Source organism: Phoca vitulina, unplaced genomic scaffold (genome assembly GCF_004348235.1).
Source record: "Phoca vitulina isolate PV1807 unplaced genomic scaffold, GSC_HSeal_1.0 scaffold10, whole genome shotgun sequence".
Taxonomy (NCBI): Eukaryota; Metazoa; Chordata; class Mammalia; order Carnivora; family Phocidae; genus Phoca; species Phoca vitulina.
The window spans coordinates 39,932,674-39,954,531 of record NW_022589713.1 but is presented as its reverse complement, the minus strand read 5'-3'; the positions used below and the strand labels follow the sequence as shown (position 1 = coordinate 39,954,531).

The window sequence follows — 21,858 nt, the reverse complement described above, 5'->3', positions numbered from 1 at the left end:
CCATTGTTTCTCAAGAGGCAGGTGGGAAAATCAGCTGAATCTGGTCTGTGCCGGAGTCCCTGGTCGTTCTGTTTTGCCTTTGCCCTAACTTAGAAACAAATCACACCACTGTTCAGTGCGGAACCATTTAAAATGCATTTAAGCGTTTAAGCAATTGAAATATAATTTGGTTTGGGGATTTTTCTTTCTATGTTCATGCACTTCCTCAAATCCTTCACTAGATGGTGTCCCAAATCAATCCATAGTCTCGACACCATTGCTTTGGTCCCGGAAGAAAGGCAAGTACACAAAGCCTTCTGCAACTGACCTAACGGCCTTCCTCTGGCTTTAAGGATGACTGGACCTTTCCCCACTATCTGATAAGTGATTAGGTCCTTTTGCAGGCCACACCTGTCAATATTTTGGGGGTGGTTCTGACAGGAAGCATTTTGTGTGACTGGCAGGAAGCTTTGCTGGATCCATCATTAGTGGCCTCAGGGATCTAGTGGGTGCTGTGAATCAGGGACAAACTCATTTTAACTCCCTGGTGAAGACAGTTCAAACCACAGGCCACAATCCTGATAGGAGCTGAAATCCAAGTTTGGTGAGTGGGTGGACAGAAGGGTAATGAAGAGAAAATAGAGACTATGATAGGCCAGTGGAAACGCATAATCCGTGTGCCCTCGTATATAAATCTTCAGTCCATGTTCCTTAGATATGGCCATGTCTAGAGCCTGCACTTCAAAGGAAATGGTAAATTACTGTTGTTTCTTTTTTTTTTTTTAAATACTGAAACGTTCATTTGATTCACAAAAGATAGTGGGGACTATCTTTCAAAAAGAAACTGGATTTGAGGATTCTGTAAAAACTGTCCAATGGGCTGTATTCATAGATAGGAATCCACCCTTTTCCAGAATTATTAAGTGTGTTTAGTTTCAGACTCTACTTAGTTCCATGGCTCCTTCTCCCCCTTTCTCCCTGCTTGATTATTCAGATACCTAAACGCACCATCATTTTGACAGCTAGATAGGCGGTTGATTCATTATTGTCAGTAGTCAAGGAGACTGACTTTTTTCATGATATGTTTTGAGGTCTGGAGCCAGAGCTGTGGAAAAAAAGAACTTTTAGACAAGCCAGTGGATTGGATGCTGAAATTCCTGGGAGGGAACAATGGCTGGGCTCCACCTGTGATCATTTGGCTGTCAACATAAACAGAGCAGAGCCGGATTCTAACTGACTGGTGTGATGAGATGCTTCATGTGGAAGGCTTGGCTCGCGCCAGTGGTAATGAAAATCACCTGAGGGGCAAAGAGACCAGGGCCAGAACCTGAAAGGTGCCATGTTGTAGAGACATCCCTACATAGCTGCTGTAATGTCACGAGGTTACCAGAAAGGACCTGTGAGGATGAAAGATGGAGAGAATCCCTGACCTAAATTGCTTTCTCTCACTGAGGGAATTTTCAGGACACTTCTGCCCTGAAATGCTCAAACTCACACTATTTCAATTTTACTCCTCTGCATCGCTGGCCCACAGAAACACTGAAACACAACACTGAATTGGTAGAAAATGATTTTTGTCCCAATGATAAAGCTGGCTCATTTTTTTCAAATACTCTAATGGCAATTTTTATTGACAGTTATTTGGATAACAGTTTTTTTGTCTTGTATCCCCGAAGACCTCAGTTTTATTTGTTGACGTTCCTCAGTGTGAGATGACTGATGACACAGGCTTTGAGATTGTAGGAAGAGCAAGAAGTTTCTCACGGGGAATGATAGCTCACCCTTCACCTTTTGCCCAATGGGAAATGCCCTGGCACTGTTTTCTGTGCCTCCATGTAAATACTGATTGTGATGACTATTTGCATTTCTCATGATCTACATGTTCCTTTACTTGGCTTTACATGGAAATCATAGGGAAGTTTCGGTAAAAGTCAATTTTTCAGGCTCAATTTCTTAAAGAATGGAGGTTTACGAGGTCTACGACGAGTGGTACCCTAAAATCTGTATTTTTAACAAGCATCTCCAGATGATTCTAAGGCAATTTCTGCATGTTCTAGGCATATGAGGCAAGGTGATCTAAGACCTGGTACAGATGCTACTGTCTCCAACCACCACTGTACTTGAATTATGTTAACATCAGGAGTAAATGAATATTAAGCCATTTCCATGTACTATACTCCCTGTCCCGTGTTTATTCAAGCATGGAATCATACCGTCAGTTCAGAGCAATTTCACTTACCTTAAAAATCTCCTGTACGAATAAGGTAGAAGTCTCCTTAAGCATATACTCACGTTTTACAGAAGAATATTTCTACCTTTCTTTTTATACCATTTCAGGAGGAAGGTGTTTGTACCTGCCTTGGTGTCTTGGGAGGGAGCTGTGATAGATATGAGGCATGTCAGATTATCCATCTCATGGATAGAACAGATATTGTGTAGTTGTTAATGATATTGGTCATTATTTTGGCAGTAGACGAGGTTCAAAGAATGAAGGAGAGGGGATTTTATTGGGAAACAGGGTGAACTCCAAGAGGAGGATTGGAAGATAAATTTAAAATGTTAAGTCAGGCAGAAAATGTATTAGAAAAATTAATATACTTTCCTCTGATGGCATTTAAATTTACGGGGAGAAAAAGGTGGTTCAACTGTCTCACAATTGTCATTGTAGCCCATGTGCCAAAGACGGTAGATATTGGCCATGGGCTCCTGGGCCCATTTGACCCTGATTATTTATGATCAAAGACATTGAACAGATCACAGAGCAACATATTAAGACTCATTGCTCTTTTTTTTTAGAGGGGAGGGGCCGAGGGAGAGGGAGAGAGAGAATCTTAAGCAGGCTCCACACCCAGCCCAGAGCCTGACAAGGGGCTCAATCTCACAACCCTGAGATCATGACCTGAGCCGAAATCAAGAGTTGGATGCTTTAACCCACTGAACCACCCAGGGGCCCCAAGATTCATTGCTTTTTAAAAGAAAACTTGACCACCTAGTCTGAGTTCAAGAAATCACAAAATTGACTTGTGTTTAATTGAGAAGACAGCACTGAGATTTTGTTTTCTACCCTTGTCCATGCAGGACAGAGCTCTAATGCAAGACTTTAGGAATTGTGTGACTTCGGTATAAAACACAGAATTACTATCTGTCATTCAAAATATATCCCTGAATTAAGAAGGAAGCATTTCCATGTCAGGTCAATATCATTAGAAGTTTAATTAATAGACATGTAAATCATGACATATATTAATAGTTATTCTTGGTTATCATAAGTTTATCTTACCAAACCAATTGCTCGGCAGTTGTTGACTTAAAGATTCTCAGCTTCACCTTATTACTGTTTGACCTCATTCATTAAGTTGGCTTGCATTAAATAGGCCTTCAGTGAGAATCCACTCTGTGTGGACAAAGATGGAAAAAAGAAATGAAAGATGAAAGAAACTGAAATTCCTTGAGTGCCTACTCATTGGCACTTTATATGTCATCTTAAATAATTCCTACAAAAACGTTATGAAGTAGCTTATATTATCTCTATTTTAAATAGGGGAAAGCCAAGGATTTATCCATGTCCTTCAGTGATCACTGGGTAGCTTTTTAATGTTTAACAACATAAACATGATTGTAAAACACAGGCTTACCTTAAGATGTTTTTGTTTCTTTACGTGTCTTTTTAAGTTTTCTTATGCTATAGCAGGGGTCAGCCTACAGACCAAATCCAGCCATTGCCTGTTTTTGTAAATTAAGTTTCATTGGAACACAACCACGCTCCTGTGTTTTCTACTATCTGTGGTTGCTTTCACCTACAACCTGAGTAGTTGCAACAGAAACTGTATGGCCTGCAAAACCTACAGTATTTACTCTGGCTCTTTACAGAAAACATCTGTGCCCATTGGGCTTCTGCCTTTAGCTCAGGTCATGGTCCTGGGGTCCTGGGATCCAGTCCCACATCTGGTTCCCTGCTCAGCGGGGAGTCTGCTTCTCCCTCTCCCTCTGCCCTTCCCTCCTGCTTGTGCTCTCTCTCTCCGTCTCTCTCTCTCTAATGCTCCCTCTCTCTCAAATAAATAAATAAAATCTTTTTTTAAAAAAAGAAAACATTTGCCAACCTCCATGCTATAGATTGACACTGTCTCTCCATATGACTAAACCACTTTTAGGACGGCAGATACTCATTGAATAGTAGCTTAGAATCATCCAGTTTTTGTTGCCTTGACTTTGCCTATGGAAACTTAAGTGTGTGGTATCCTCGAGGTTTGAGGGCTTTAAGTCAGCCATGTCTAGTGCATGGAAAATTAGAGCCAAACAAGAGTTACCTACCTTCCTCTAAAGTGGGATTCATCCTGAAGCTAACCTAAAACACTTTAGTTTGAGCTGTGTTAATTAGGTTTCACTTAGTTATACAACTGCAATAAATGAGGCCCTCCCCCCAATCTCAGGGGTTCATAGTAACTAAGATTCATTTCTTGATCACATTTCAGAACTGCAGTGGCAGTTCTGTTCTGCCCCATGGTCTTGATCTCTGCACCCACACTGAAAAAGGAGCTCCCTTCTGGAACATGCCATCCTCACAGCAAAGGGAAAGGAGGCAAGGGCTGGTGGAAACACTCAACGGGCTTTTAAAGTTTCAGCTCAGACTTGACCGCATAATAATGGAATGGTGACCAATACTCCTGCCATGGGGAGACACTGCCGGTTTCCAGGCAGAGGCAAGGACGCCTACTCTCAGAGCAGGCAGGACATGTGAATAATTAAGAACAATAATAAAATCTACCGCAGGCCCCACCAATCAATTCCCCCATCTGCCAGCCAGAGCACATCCATTCTCTCAGCCATCATTTAGCTAACCAGAGTCCGCTGTGAAATCTCAGAATTATTGCTTCCTACGAACCCTTCACTCTCCCACTCCTCGTCTGGGTAGGTTATTGTTCTGGGTTTTGTTCTAGAACCCAGCCTTTTCTCATCTTCCCCACATGTGTTTCTGCTTTTCTTTCTGGGGTGAGTGCCCGTGACTTGACAAATAATCAATGGTGAGGTAAAAGCAGGTGCAGTCAACAGATTTTGATTTACTTCTATCAATAGGTACGCACTATTCTGAGGCACTTCAGTTATCCCACAGCCTTGCCTTCTATTTGTCAGGGTTATAAAATAGAAAGTAAAATCACCTCAAAAGCTGCCTTGTGATATAAGTTTCAATTTCCTTTTTAAAGAAAGCTGACCCTTTTGTGAGCCCGAAGATGAAAGTTGCCTGTTAAATGCAGATATTTCTGGCTGTTCTGCCTGGAGGTCAGTGAAGTAGAACAAGATATTAAAGATACTTCCCCAAACTGGGTCAGAACAGTGTTAAAAGATGAGAGGATTATTTCAGGGAGCTACACAATAATCCACTCACACAGGTTGAAAAACTTAATTTATGTCGTGTTTTTTGGATCCCCAAAAACTGTCTGAGGAGATGGATTAGCCAGGCAGTGTTGCACGCTGGGTTGCCACACACGTACCGTTTTTACTGCTCCATTCAGCAGAACTCCATTATTTCAAAAGCTAAGCAAAAGCAGGCTTTAAAAAAGCAATTTCATCATTTTCTAGCTATCTCTGAACTAGTAAATCAAGAAAGTATTCCAAAATTATTTCTCCCACTTAAAATGAAGCAAGAAAAAAAACGCTTAGAAATTGAAAAAAAAAATACGTAGGTTTAATGACCAAAATTAATGTTAAGGTTTACCAGTTATCTCTCGGTGATATCCTTTGTTTACTTATATGATGTATTAGATTAATATATATTCAACATAAAAAACCTTCTCATTAAACTCAGTAATGAATTAGGGACATCTGCCCTCACTGTTGTGCGTTAATGTTGTTCTGAGAGTGTTAACCAACGCGATGACCAGAAAAAGACATGGGCTTTAAAATATTTCAGAGGACAAGCCCCAAATGTGTTCATTTTAGATTGTGTGATTATGTATCTACAAAACCCAAAGGCATCACATAAAAAGCTTTAGAAATTGGCTATGGTAGATGTACAAAGTTGAATATCTAAAAAACTTTTTCTTACACAAAGAGTAAGAATCTAGGAGCTGGAAAATTGAAATTTATTTTATTTAATTTTATTCTTTTTTATTCTTTTTAAAAATATTTTATTTATTTGAGAGAGCTCAAGAGAGAGCAGGAGCAGGGGTGGGGGGCAGCGGGAGAGGGAGAAGTAGACCCCCCTCTGAGCAGGGAGCCCGATGAGGGGCTCAATCTAGGGACTCTGGGTCATGACTTGAGCCAAAGCCAGATGCTTAACTGACTGAGCCACCCAGGCGCCCCAGAAGGCAGCATTTTAGTCAGAATAATTTTCTCAAACACAATAGCAAAAAATACATTAAATAACTAAGAGTTAAATAAATTATACTACCTATAGAAGAAAACTGTAAAACTATAAAACTTTAAGGACCCTCTCCAAAAAACCTTAATGTTCCAGTAACAATTTCTGTTTTACAAATTATTCCAAATGTAGAAGCTTTAAACAGTCATTTTATTATGCTCATGGCTTTTGTGGGTTAAGAATTCAGACAGAGCACAGAGGGAGTGGGATGTCTGGAGCCTCATCTAGGAAGACTAAAATAGCTGAGGGTGATTCCATGGCTGGAGCTGGAATATTCTGGAAGCATCTTCACTCACATATTTGATGGTTAATGCTGGCCCTTGGCTGGGACCTCATTTGGACTATCAACCAGAACACCTCTCCAGGTGGCCTGGGATTCATCATGGGGTTGTGGGCTCAGGATAGTTGGACTTCAAGAAGTGAGTGTCCCTGAGAACCAGCTGGACACTGTTCTACCTCTCCTAACCTGACCTTGGAGGCCGTGCAGCATCTACGGCATCCTATTGGTAACTAGCCTGCCACAAATCCTTTCCAATTCAGGAAATCCCTTTGAGAGGAATGCCAAAGAATATGCAGCCATATTTTTCAAAACCACCTCATTTAGAAACTGAAAAACACCAAAATTCTAAATAAGAAGATTAATCTTCCCTAATTAATATGCAAGATGAATGTAATTCTAATCATGTTTTTTTTTTAAATTTTAACTTGTCACAGTGTTTTTCGATATCATCTAAGAGACCAAGTGGGTAGTAATAGGTAAGAACATTTTGAGAAGGGTGAATACTGAAAGGAGAGTTCAATATTTTATAGACTGCAATAAATAAAACAGCTTGATTATTCTAAGAATAGACATATCAATCTTACAGAATAGAAAGCTCAGACCCAAGTATTCACAGGAATATTCATCATATGCATTCCCAATGCATGCTGAGGAAAGGCAGACTTATTCCAACAGTGGTGTGGAGACTCCTGGTTAAACACAGGGAGTGTAACTCTAATTTATGCAAGGTACAAGTGGAATGTTCAAATGAATTACAGGTTTTAAGTGTCAAAATCAAATCAGAAAAGAAATACTTATTTAACTGGTGTATAAGTCTTTCTAAGTTCAAAACCAGTGTTGGAATAAATGCATATATAGCTGATCGGTCTGATTATATAAATAGTAAGACTGTACATGAAGTGACTAAAAACAAAAATAAAAGCAGGTAAATAATTTGCAACACGTGAAGCAATTAGATAGTTAATGTTCCTAGTAACAGAGCGTTCTTCTAAATCAGTAAGATAAAGATGATCACCCAAAATGGTCAAGGAACATGAACAAGCAGTTTACAAAAGGAAGCCATTGAAGTGGCAAGTGGATATATTGAAACTCTGGGATGATTATGGGAGAATAAAAGCACAGGAATGCAATAATGATCACCTCTGAGAAGCAAGACGGCCCTTGGATAGGAAGGCAACACAGCTTTTATGCAGCTGTACTAGGACATACTTGAGATTCAGTTATGTAAAATGGCCAATTTTTATGCAGTATGGCTTTATTCTAACATAGTTTGGCAACATATGACTTAACCTTAACTCTCAAGCAAAAGAAGCTTGGTTTTAGCAAAGCAACATGCTTCTCTGTGACTTCCCTTAGTTTCCCCAACTTGGTCAAGAAGGTCAGACCAAGAACTCCCCTCTCCCCTTAGACTCAGCATATAGGAAGCATCTCCTTAGCCAACAACCCGAGGGAGTATTTTTCAGATATCTTGAAATGATTGATCTTGAATAATAATAAATACATTGCCAATCAAATTCAAACTTGGTCTTTTTAAATGGCAGAGCCTTTTTTGTCAAACAAATTCTTGCACAAAACTCCAATATATGAGACATGTCAATTGGAGGCTGGTTTAGTCCATGAAGGGCCCTGTCTGCTCTGCCTCCTTCTAGCCCCTGGGACAGTTCCACTCCCCCTCTGTGTTACTCTGTAGTCTGGAGCCCCCAGGAACCAACTGGACCACCATGACTTTGAGGAAAAGGCAACTTCCAATGTTAAGCACTAGTTAGAGTGTTGAGTGAGCTCCATTATGGAAGAATGGATAATCACTTTTGTTAATTTGCACAAAATGTGCAAACCTAGAGCATTTTGTTACTTAAGTAAACTGTCTGGGTTGCTGTGAAAAGCTGTTGCTTAATATTTTACAGCATTAATTGTAAAAAAAAAAAATCCTTTAGGAGCATTTATAAAGATTTCAGTGAGGAACAGCTAACACTTATTTTCTCAATACTTTTATGAGTAATACAGGAACAATAATTATTTTTAAATATCCTCATGGTACCTTTCTTTGATTTAGTAAAAAAAAAAAAAAGAAAGAAAGAAAGAAAGAAAAGTAAGGTACATAAACCATCTGTTTTTAAAAGTTCAGGTTTTGCCTCTGAGGTTGAAACACCAGGCATTTTAAGATGCACTCGAGCTCAATTAATAAAGTGCAGTGAAATGATGTGAAAACCACTTATAAATAGACATGCAAAGAAAAGCTATGGGAGGAGAGGGGAGTGTATCTTGGCGTGTACAACTAACTTCGGGGTGGACAATGGCCATCTGTATTCCATCAGACCAAAAAAAGTTCAAAAAGACAATTTGGACTTCAGTTTACTCCAGAAGCAAATACCAGTGCAAAATCAAAACCAAAAACAAAACACAAAAAACCCCCCAAATCTATAAAGTAGATAAGGATGCAGGTGAGTGGCTGCAGGTGGGTGATTGAGGTCGGCGGGCACCTCACTGAGGCATAATTCGGATGCACTGGCAGGCTGGGGAGAGTAAGATGTCTCTCGGTTCAGAGCAGCGTAACATTATGGGATCACTTCCTGTTTTACTCCTTGTCTGTCAGGCCCAGAATCTACAATAAAAACCAATAATTCTGCTACTCAGGAAGCTAAGCCTCCCAAGCCTAAATGCAGGTTCTTAAAATTATTGCTGTGCCAACACAGGACCACCTCCCACATCTGTGCCTGCACCCCCAGGGAGGGCTTTGGCATTCATGCCCCAGACAGCCCCATTGGCTGTTTGTGTCTTGTTGGCAGGGCTGAATCAAAAGACAGAATTTCAGCTGCTAATTGCCCATTGCCAAATATCTAAAGGGAAAAGAATTCTCAGGGAAGGTTACCCTGGGAAAAACCTGTGGGAAAAGGAATGAGTCTCTCATCGGCTTTAGAATGCTTATCCGGTGCTCCTTACCTCCCTTGAGTGTGTAGGAGAGATGTGAATGCGCCTCTGTGTGGCTCAAACCCAGGGAGTCTGAGCCACCTGCTGTAGAAGGCAGTCTCCAAGCTGTGTCCCAGCTCGGACAGCCAGATGCAGTATTGAGAAATAGGGACCACCGCCCAGAGGACCCAGAAAGAAACCTGGACTGTACTCATTTTCTCCTCTCATGTGGAGTGATACTCTTGGAATATGTTAAGGATCTGTGAGACATCACTGCACAGTGTATGTGTGTATCAAGACATCACATCGTACACTGTAATTATCCACAGTTTTTAGTTATTTAGTTTAGTTCAGTTCAATTATACCTCAATCAAGCCGGAAGAAATTAAAACAAAAAGAAAAGAATCTGAGGGTAACAACAGAGGGACTGTTAGCTTCTGAAGATCCCATTCACTTTGCTGACCCATCAGCTGAGTCTTCTGAGCTCTTGAGAGAAACTGAAAGGATCCAGAGGGTGGGAGGGAGCCCCGGAGCACATGGGGCTCATGATTCATATTTCTCAGCAGGGGCATCATTGGCATTTTGGGCACCATGATTCTTCCTTGGGCAGGTTTAATCATTCGCATTGCGAAGTGTTCAGCACCCTTGACCTTCAGACGTTAAATGCAGATGGTCTTTGCCACAATCCAAAACGTTAGACACGGATGCCCCTAGCGAGGTGGGACCACCTCAGGGCTGTTGTCATTTTAAGGAAAGAATTACCGAATAGCTTGTCAAATTAAGGAACAATATAGGGGTCTCCTCAAGTGGGCGAAAACTTCGGAGTTGGCCCACGATGGTTACTGAGCATCTATTAGCTCAGACAGCTGTTGTGACACATCGAGGATTAAGTTTTTGCTTTATAGAGTGTGTAAAACGTTTATTGTGTCCATTCTTCAGCTAATGCTTTCAGTTCAGTTTGGTTTATTTTTATGACTGTTCATTTCGGCTGCCTTGAATATATGACTGACATTAGGTTTATTGGAATTGCTGTCATTGTCATTTCCACGTTGTAAACACCAAATGTGAAGCTGACTGTGTTCTTCAGTCTTTCCTGGATACTAACCTCTGTTTTTGTGCTTAGCTCCTCCATATCGGAAAGGGCATAAACCGGACAGTTCTTTTAAGTTGAGACACTTTATTTTGTGCATGTCTGATTTTTGAGAGATGCTCTGGAGGAAAATAAGGGTAAAAATCCATATTTGAAAAGAGGTATGTCTAGTCTAAGTGTGGCCTATTTCTCCATGTTCTGCCAAGCTGAAATGATCTTTTAGATGAATCTGATTTCATGGGCTATAGACCACCAATTTTACATAATTTAAGCTCAGGAGATGTATACCAAATTATAGGGGGCAGATACCAGGGGAATGAGTGAGCATTGAGCACAGAAGTAAGAAGAAAATTGGACAGGTAAGGAATGGCAGAAAATATATGGAAAGAGGCAAATTGATTCTCCAGGCAATCAAAAGAAAGAACTTTATTGTTTCCTGGGCCACGGTTCAGTGTTTTCAACACTTTATCAGGTTTTATGATTAATAGAAAAGTTGGCCAGCAATTTCTTTGAAGGTCACTGGTTTATTTTTTAATTTTTAATTTTTCACTATCAGCCAAGTCTTTATTACAAAATTGACATAAGAAATTCAGAAATTCAAGAAGGGGAAGATTCCCAATCTCCTCTCCCCTCCTCACTCAAAATTGTCTTTTCAGTCCAACACATCACTCACCTCTCACCCTAACTTTACCTCTCCTGCTAAAAGGACTGTCATTCGCCATATTCCCAAACTTGCATAGTAATAACAAGCATTTGAAGTGCCTGGTAAATGTAAAGACCACCAGGTCTAACCCAAATTCAAATCCAGTTGCTCTGGATTGGGGCCCCCACCCTGTCCAATCCAGGTGATTTGTATCTTCAGGATATTTGGCGAGCTCCTAATACTACTCTTCAGTCTTCCTTTGATAAAAATATAAGCAGCGGGACAGCACAAGGAGACTGTAGAATTTTGGACACATGCTTGTGAATATGGGGACAAATGACAGTTTCAGTATATGACCTTTTCATGTGTCCAAAGAAGAAGTAAATTTTTACTTAGAAAATATCTCTGTTTTCTGCAAAATACTTACACAACACAGAGAAATTGCTAGCATACAATAGGAACTCATCCTTGCCCACAATACATTTCAATGGAAAGCTTCTTTCCCTGCCTCCTTATCCCCACCAAAACTGCCAAGATGATCAACCACTGTCTTACTTTTTAAAGGAAAAAGGAGTTTACTTTGCCCATGTTGGAAAAAACTTGGAACTTAAATAGAAAATTAATATAGAAGTGGCATACATGAGCTATAAGATTTAATTTCTAAAACTGCAAACTCACAACCTCTCAGAATTATTTAAATACAGTTTAGTTGCTTTGGGGAGAAAGAATAAATTACAAATCATGTTTTCACAGAACTTTCAAATGCTCATCTCTCAAGAGATGGTAATGAAATAGTGTAATAGAAGACCAGGTATGAATATAAATTGATTAAAAACAAATTCATTTAAGATATTAATAAGACTAGTTCATATTATTGAGTGTCTAGTAGATGCCAAATTCTATGCTTGATGCAGTCCTATATATTATTTCATTTAGTCCACATAAGAGTTCTACAAGGGATTATTGATAGAAGAATAGGAGTCCCAGAGGAGTTAAACATTTTTTCAAAGTCACATAGAATTTCACTAATTGGGTCCCAGGTTAGTCTGTTGGTCTCTGTATTGTTATTCTAAACCTGTAACTTAGCATCTGGACTCACTCATAACAATTAAAGGGATGCTATTGATGATTGATTACAGGTATTAATTGATCTGATGTGAGGAAACTGGATAATTGGTTACTCTAATAAACAGAGCTAGTTTATTTAGCCATCAGGCAAAATTAGCAGGGCGGGCAGAGGAATTGAATAGGGGCATATAAAAATATTTGGTGGCCATATAAAAATGGCCTCAAAATGCAAAAGAAAAAAGTACAAACTCAAGAGATAATGTTAGCTTAGTCACCCACAACTCACCTGAAATCATCCATAATCATGTGTGAATTATATTTAATAAGCATGGTAGGTACATTTATTTTATTTTTTTAAGATTTATTTATTTACTTGAGAGAGAGAGAGAGAGCGCGCATGAGCACACCAGCAGGGGGAGGGGCAGAGACAGAGAATCCCCAAGCCGACTCCCCGCTGAGCACGGAGATGCTGACTAGGGGCTGGATCCCAGGACCCTGAGATCATGACCTGAGCTGAAACCAAGAGTCAGATGCTTAACCGATTGCACCACCCAGGTACCCCAAGCATGGTGGTTACATTTAAATGTTTGATCTAATGAGCCTCCAAAAAAAGCCTCACCGTGAAGAAAAGCTTCAAGTGCCACTATGTCCAAAATAGCTTTATATCTTTTGCACCTAAAAGTAGTTACCATGACCCTTCTCATTTCAGGCCTACAGAGGAATTAAGTGACTTGCTTGAGGACGTGAAGTGAGTGGTAAAACTGGAAGGAAACATCGCAATTTAGAGCTCCGTTTCCTTTCTGGAGTTTGTGCTCTCGACTTTTCTTGAATAAGAATATTCATTTCCATCATGTACTATCTGTTCACAGCATTACATGCTGCATCTGTAATATCATATTCCATATTTTATCAATTGTATGAAGGGGTACTAGACTATTATCATCTCCTGCCTAGAGATGAGGAGACTGGGGCTCTGGAAACTAAAGTTATTTGCCTGATCTCATATAGCTACTTGTCCTCTTAGACCCGCTTTTATTTTTTCAATGAATGTGTTTATTCATTTCAAAATTTACACACAGGTAAAATTCACCTCTTAAGGCATATAGTTCTATGAGTTTTGATAAGTGCATAACATTAGTACTGGCAAGACTTTCTATTTGAACCCAAATTATTTGGAACCCAGATTATTTAGGAAGAAAGTATAAAGCAAATTACTTTTTGTGATTGCTCAAAAAATAACTGCTGGAAGAAAATCACAGTGACCATCAACCTGTGTACTGGTTTTATGCTTGGCTGGCAAAGGAGGGTCAAGAAGACTGTTAGCATTTCCTGACTCAATGTAGAATTTCTGAAAAAAACCCAATGAACATAACTTTTTAATGTGCTTTTTCCTTTGAAGGGGTAGATTTTACATATCATAATGTATCTTTCTGCTTGGACCAGGGAGTCCCTACCTATGCCCCAAACCAAATCTAGGTTATTACCTATTTATGTATAGCCTAGGAGCTCTGAATGGGTTTAACATTTTTCAGTGGTTGAAAAATAATCAAGAGCAGCTTAGTATTTCTTGATATGTGAAAATCATATATTAAACTTCATTGTCCTTAAATAAAGTTTTATTAGAACACAGCCTTGCTTGTTTGTGTACATATTGTCTAGGGCTGTTTTTATGCTACGATGGCAGAGTTGAGTATTGGCCACAGAGACTGTATGACTTACAAAACCTGAAATAGTTATTATCTAACCCTTGAAAGAAGAGAATTTTGCCCCTCATATCTAAAATAACAGTAAAGTGTAGCAACTGCATTGAGCCCCCATTTTATTCCTTTCTCAGTGTTTATTTGCTTAGCCCCATGCCTGGAAATGTTTAGCCTTGATATGTCTATAAACTATTCTGGAGAATACCAAAGAGGTATGAGTGGAGTGTAGATATAGGGAAACTTAAAACTCTTTCAAAGTGACTTTTTATAGAGAGAAAAATATTGTAGCTCATTTTCTACATTTGATATAAATTTCTCTTAGGCAAGATAATCTTAGAACAAGATGTTAGTTACAATACAACTCTCATAATTTACTCTTCAGCTTATTAGCCTGCCTGCCCACACTATGCTCTACCCACAATATCTGCAAATTATTATGAGTTTAGCCTCCTACCCCCCAAAAATCTTTGCTTCCTTGGAGAAAATGAAATGTAGATTAATTAAATTGAAATTGAGAAGACAGCTCTAAAATCTGGAGTTTGAGGAGCATTGATTTGTTCATGGTTTATGGGAGAATTTAGCAAAACACAAGTCCGTCTGGATTTATTAGAAGCTCTGAATGGTATTGCTGGCTAGAGTCAGAGTAGAAGCTTATATAGGGTTTGTCCCTCAAATTTGTTGCAAAAGGATCCCCTCTTTTAATTATGGGTTTGTCCTCCCAGCCACCCTAGGTGTTGTGATGCTCCATATTGGACAAGTGAAAAAATGTGACTTGATTTCACCTGCACAGCAAATAATGGGAAAAATTGTATATAGATCCTAAAGTCTAGACCATTTTGAACCATTTACTATTATCATCTCTGGATTAACTTTTGGAGGACTGGTTTAGAGGTTTCATGATTGGTTCCATGGTTTCACTGAAATGCCATTGTAACTGAAGCAGGTCCAAGCTTTAACAATGGGGAAATGATTTAGGTAAACTAAGGCATCGTCGTATGATGGAATACAAGACACCATTCAAAGTGGTATGGAGACCATGGCAATAAGCGTAAATAAATATGCAAGATAACATCAAGATTCATAATTAAAATAATATACACCCACAAGGAGCCAAGGGAGTTAAAACAGAGCAGCAGTCTTCAAAATGTGGTCTCCAGCCCCATGCAGATCCATAAACTGAATATTACCAGTCTGCAATAAGTAAATTTTGGAACTCAAGGGCTACTGTTTAGAAACTTACATGACAATTTAGCAGATTAACTTTACTGTTGAATTTAAAATTTTCTAAAAATGGGCTTGTAATTATTCTTTTTCACTTCATTTTTATTTAGTAATTCCTTTTCAATCAACACTTCACCTTTATCATAGTTCACAAAAATATTTCTGTGATGCACTGGAAAAAAATAAACTTCCTCACAGAAAGTTTGAGAAACACTCTGCATATTGAAAACAAACGTGTTGTTGTCAATCTTGAATCCGTTACACATATTTAAGAAGAAATTCCATTTTATGGACATTAAAATTTTATTTTCATGAAAGGCTATGCTGGTGTCTGGTCAGTTCCTTGTTATCAAATCACTGTACTTGGCCAGAATGAGCTAGTTTTGTTTTGTTTTTTTTCCCCTTGGGTTTAAGCAACTTTTAAGTATCAAATGCTATTTTATGCTGCAGGAGTGTGACAACAAAATTCTGTTTAAATGACTAAATCATGGCTGGAACATAATTCAAGGTGGGGGTGCGACAGCAATCCTACAGAAACGTGTCGATTAAGTTTCTGTGCAACCAAACAGAAATGTCAGGATCTTCCCCCACTTAAGATGCAGGGACCCGGGCACTGAGGCATGTGAAAAGAATTTGATTTACAATTTGAAGGAAAACCAGCAGTAAAATAATTGAGAGCTGGAAAGCAATCTCACTCCTGCCAAATTGCTTTCCTCCATGCATGCTCCATTTAGGGGCGATATTCAGATATTTACATTTAGTTTGTGCATATTTTCTTTCCCCTGTGAATATTCCATCCTGTCGGATTAGGACTGTTTCTCTGCTTCGATCAGCAAAAGAGAATATCCAGGTTACCCAGCACTGGATTGTGCCTGGAGTTTTAGAAATAGAAAATGGTTGATTTTTTAGCTGCAAATGTGATAAGCTGGCTGTTAATGAGAACATTCTTGGTCCCTAAATTGCAAGCATGGGTTCCTTTCAAACAAGCTTTAACCTGAGTTCGTGGGAATCAGATATGTGAAAGCTCATTGCAAATTGTAAAGGGTTGGTAAAATATTTGTTAACAACAAGAATCAGTACTACTATGACAATTGTAATTTGTGATAGAGATTTAGTGAATATCAGCCCTGGTGTGGCTTATGGCTTGCTTTTCCCACGAAGGATTCATAGATTAAAGAGGTCTTCCTCTCTTGCCTAGGAGTAATTACCTCTATGATCCATATATTCATGGACACATAAATAAGATATGTGTTGTCCTGCTAAACCCTTGCTTAGTTTGTTCTCTGAGTCCCATAGATGTGTAGTCATTTATTCATAATTTTTGAAAGTCAGTGGCAAAATTTGGCTTAGAAGATTGGTTCCCATGCCATGTGTTTCGCCATGGAAGCACATTCTACAACAGCAAGAATTTTAAAGATCAAAAATCTCTTTATATTAAAATGTCCGAGGTGTCCTCTTTTATCTTTCTTGCTCCCATTAGAAAATATTTTTGGTTTGCTTACAAGAAATGCAAACCTGACAGATTCATTTTGATAATTGCCTCATGTGAGCCTCTGACACTTTATGAGCTGGAATCAAAATTCTAATGGTCTCCAAAGGTAAGGCATAAAATACCATTTGGGGAGGGGGAAATAGTGTTATTGAAAAGTAAACAGGAATAGACAATGCAAATTAGGCTTGAGCCAAGCACATGCCTGTTTTGAATTTAAAATTGACTATAATCCAGAGCCGGTTATACCCTGGGTACCTAGAAGAAGATGGAGATGAATATGAAAGGAATTTTTATTAAAACAAAACAAAACAAAACAAAAGTTGCAGAAGCACAATCTGTAAGCTCTAAATTTGATCCTGTGTGACTCTCCTGGCCAGACATTTGTCTTATGTGAACCAGGTCTTCCTATATGTATCAGCAATGACACTCTTGTGTTTTTCTCTCAGACCTTCAGTTTACCTTCAAGAGCCCACTTGTTCTTTGAATTAAAATTAAATGTACCTTTGTCACGAGCCTAAGTCAAACCATGGTTCCGCTTTGCTTTGTGACAAAATGGGAAGATTTTAAGAACAGTGCATGACAAATGGTGGGTTAGAAGTTTAAATTATATGTGACTGTGCATACGCAGTGCATACACACACATGTTCACATGCACCCTTCACATCCATACTCGCACCAGAACCCCTCCTACCCACGGTCAGTTAAAGCAAATAATCCTAGAAAAAAATGTGATGCACACATCATGAAACATTTTAACTTAAAATATATCTATGTGCATTTATTTCCCCATCTTTTGGTGGAAAGTTGCCGTTGTTTGTTTTTCTTTGCCCAGCAAGTGAGGACTTCTAAATGCTTTCCAAAAGTAAGTGAGGCTTTTCTTGAGTAGAGGTCTGATGATCAAAGGGTCTCTACTGGTCTTGTGGTAACTACACTCTTCAGGAATCATCTATCCAATCCAGCCCAGGTTTCTGTAAGCAGAGTGAGGGCTTGGCATCCATATGTGCAGAACCAGTCTGGACTCTAGATTCTGCTTGAAGGCTTTGCCAGTTCTCTTCCCTCACCTAACTTGCAGCGATGTTTAGCAGTCCCCCCTTTATCCAGTCTTTCCGAGGAATTCAACTTAGTTTTATGGAAAACACTCTCTTTTTACACTCACCCTTCATTTGCTCATGTATCATTTCACTCGATTTTTATGATTCCAAAAACAAATGATACCTGAACATAGAGCTTTGGAAGGAAACTTAGCAGATGCTTGGAACATTCAAATATAAGGGTTTCAGACAGATATGCATGGAGCTTAGTTTTGTAGAGACTTACCTACTTGCTTCCTTTTCCCATCCACTGAACACTTGTCACTAAATTTTGCTTGGAGATTGGAGATGATTATTTAACCCTGCTTTTCTAGTCTCTAAAGAGCTCAGAATAAAATTTGTAACATGTTTCCAGAAATCTACAGAACTTGTTGGTCTTTTTTTTTTTTCACCAAACTGACTTCTAACTTCATCTTCTTTCTCTACATTTTTTTTTTCTTTTATGCTCATAGATTTTATTTTCTATGTCTCATTATTGGTGAGAGAACTCCAATACTTTGCTAGAATGGCAATGTGGTTGTGCTTAATGGATGTTTGTTTTTGCTGTTGTAGGCATAGTGTAGTCCACGTTATGCAAGATTTAGGTTCTAAAATTAGCACATAAGGGAAAAAAGTACTTAGTTAAAATTATCCTCGTACATCCCTTGAGAAGGCTCTGTGGCTCAGTCCAGGACATCATACCTCTAGAGGTCTAAAACGCCCAGTTTTTTCCATAAGCTTTGCAACAGATCAAGATTATGTTGAGTGGCAGATGAAGTAGTTTGACTTGTTTTCTTTTTTTTTTTTTTAGTTTGACTTGTTTTCAGGGGGGTATCTGGCAAAACATAAGTATGTTTAAAAGATAGAGAGGTGTGGGATGGTCACACCCCAAGATGGGCGTGTGGGAACTGAAATGTATGCCCCTCACCTAAGGAATTTCAAAGCACATCATGGCTGATGTTACTTACGTATGCATTCTTCCCTCTGGATTAACTAAGTCTCATCTTTCTGAGAAGATGAGGACAGAAACTCATTCTAGTCTCATTATATGTTCACATAGGACACACTCAGAAATTTTGAAAGAGTTAAAATAAAAGGAATATGGAAAACTTTGCTTGCCTTTCCAAGCCAGGAAGACTGCACTCTGAATTTTTTTAATTTGGTATTTCAAAAATCAGCTTCACTATTTTAAAATTTATAACCTAATTCTTCGGTGGTCACACTACAGATATGAAAACAGACTGATGTTCCCCGGTGGTTCTTAAATTGGGAGTAATTTCCTCAAACATTAAACTTTTAGAAAAATTTATGCATTTGGGTTATCAGGTCCCATTCTCTCCCTGTTATCTACAGATCTATAAAATACGAGCTCCCTATTTTATTCCTACCTTTACACCTCTTCAAAATTAAGAGGGTCTGTGTGTCACATATCCTATTAATAAAGTAATAAACTATTAGTCTTCAAAACAGAACTGCGCATAATATCCATATTAGTGTTTTCCTTGGTAGACTATCAATGCAAGGCTGTTATTTTGTGTATTTGTTTTTTTTTTCCCCATCCAAGACTAATTTTCTTTACTTAAGATGCCTGAACGGGAACATTTTTTAGTTCAGACAAAGTTGGGAATGTACCATTTGACACTTTTACATCTGTGCTCCCTGAGGACCCCTGATTTGTTGTGAAGGAGACAGCAGCGCATAATGATTTAGGTTTCAGAGTGTGTGCTTGGGTGAGGCTGCCTGCTCTCTCACTCACTTTTACCGAACGTGGGACCTCAGACTGTCTAATCTCTTTGCACCTCAATCTCTTCATTCATAAATTTGTATTTGTATCTCCCTCATGAAGTTACTGTGAAGATTAGATGAATTAAATTTATCTAAAGCCCTTGGATCAGTCTTCATTGCCGTGAATTCTCAGTAGATTGTTATTAATATCGAGCTGGATGTGTGCAAGGGAGTGGGATCCACAGTGGATGGCAGTGGGTATCACGTGACTGGTTGGAATGCAGCCAGAATATGCTCTGGTCTTTCATCGCCTCCCTCCTCTCGCCCGGCGCAGGTGGCCCCAACCATTAAGGAGCGCATGATGAAGAAGGGAAGCCTGATGCTGGGCTACCAGCCCCACCGCGGGAAGGTCAACTTCTTCCGCCAGGTGGTGATCAGCCCTCAAGTGAGCCGGGAGGACATGGACTTCCTCCTGGATGAGATAGACCTACTGGGGAGAGACATGTAGCTGTGGCTTTTGGTTCCCCAGAGGCATGGGTCCTGTCCTGGGGAGGCTTCCAGATCCACGGCATCTGGGGACACAGAAGAGACTGCAGGCCTTCTGGGGAGAAATAGGAAAGACGCCCTGGCCTGGCATGGCCAAACGGAAATGCTAAGCAAATAGTGGGAAGGACTCTTTAGCTGCCTGGGCACTACTGTTGCTATTAAAGAAGGAAGTAAAAGGTGGATTTTCTTAAGAACTGTCTTTAGGACACAGCCTTGAAGAGAGTTTAGTAAGTACCACATAGGGCCTGATTCTAAGCTTCCATTGCTCTTTAAAGAACATACAAATTTAATAGTTGAAAGCCGTGGTTCTCAAAATGGCGGTCCCTAAACGAGCAGCACCAACATTGCCTGGGAACTCTTTAAAAATACGGATTCTCACCCCGCCCCTGACTGAATCAGACACTCTGGGTGTGCCACTCAGCATAGTTTAAATAGCTTTCCAGGTGATTCAGAGGCAAAGTAAAATCTGAGAGCCAGTGGTTTAGTGAAACCTTACAAAGACTGAATAATAGCTCTGATATTTTGCCGGCAAAGGGATAATCTGCTATTTCAGCGGCCCCTGAGCCAGTGTCTGAAAATAACGGCCGTGGAACTGGTAGCACTAATGTTTAGGGGCCTCAGAAGTCCATCAAAACTATTTTTAAAAGGAGAAACTATTGAAGATGTTTACTTTATAAAGATATATCTTTTATGCAGCTGAATGTTTATTCTCAAAAGCTAAAATTAACCATTATCTATTCTAAATTACCTAAATTACAGGTAAGGATAAAGACAAACACTTTGTAGCATGGCCTTTTCAGTCAAAGCAATAGTCCTAATTCACTTCCCACAGCACTTGCATCATTAGCTTGGAGTAGACGGTAGATACAGCTATATCTGTGCACCTGTTTCAGCGCGAGGGGCCCATTTCTTACCTTGTTCTCTGCTTATAGGAAACAACCAGAATGAAGTCCAGGGTTATACAACATTCCCTTTCTCAAGCTTTGAAACGTCAGCGTAGACTATTAAGTGGTTCATATTAGGCAGAGAATCTGAGAATTAGAGGCCTTTCAGTGCAAACACCTCCTCCATTTCTCCTGGGAGTGGATGATTCTCTCTCTGATCCTGGTCCCGGATTTCTAGGAGAACTCTATTTGACTAAGAAATAAACAGAATTCAGAGGTATGGGTGCCGAGTTCAACAAGGTAAGATTGTGAATCTAATTAGAACTCTGATTTGGAAGGCAAAAGATGGAAGAGCATTTAAGTATTAGACTTAGCATATTCAATAACCTTTCATATGATATCATCAACTTTTGTTGATTAAATTTTGAAGGGTAAAAAGCCGATGTGTACTGTTTGCTTTTATTCCATATTTTCACTTTAGGGTATGTGGTTTCTCAATATCTCCATTGGTCAAAGAATATTTTAATCTTTCTTTGAATTCCTTTCTTCTCTGGTGGTAACTATTCGTGTGTGCATATGTTTTACATACCTTGTTGCTTTTTTGTTTTAATGTCTACATAAAATGTGCCTGAAATTGATGTTTGCAATAATTCCAGTTTCATGAAATAAAAAGCAACATTAGCACACACTTCATGTTACTGACTTTTCCTGTCATCTCCTCGTTACTGGGTTGTCTCAATACATTTTAGACGTAATTGAGCTCCTTTGGCATTTTAGCTAAATAATTGAGGAAGCACATTGAAAGCTGTCTGTTTTTGAGGTAACACCTTGAATAAAATGGAAAAAGCAATTCTAGCAAAGGAGGGATTTGCCTTTTACTTAGTTTTTTGTCCTC

General features: G+C 39.3%; 1 protein-coding gene across 2 annotated transcripts in view; it reads left to right on the top strand.

The window, feature by feature from the left end:
• GADL1 (glutamate decarboxylase like 1) overlaps positions 1-21,641 on the top strand; it is a 164,427-nt gene extending 142,786 nt beyond the window's left edge. For both annotated transcript variants that reach the window (XM_032408848.1, XM_032408847.1), the window contains one exon: positions 19,868-21,641. In XM_032408848.1, coding sequence (XP_032264739.1) covers positions 19,868-20,041 — 174 coding nt within the window. In that variant the 3' untranslated portion in view covers positions 20,042-21,641. The remainder of the gene's footprint in view (positions 1-19,867) is intronic.
• Positions 21,642-21,858: the final 217 nt, after the last annotated feature.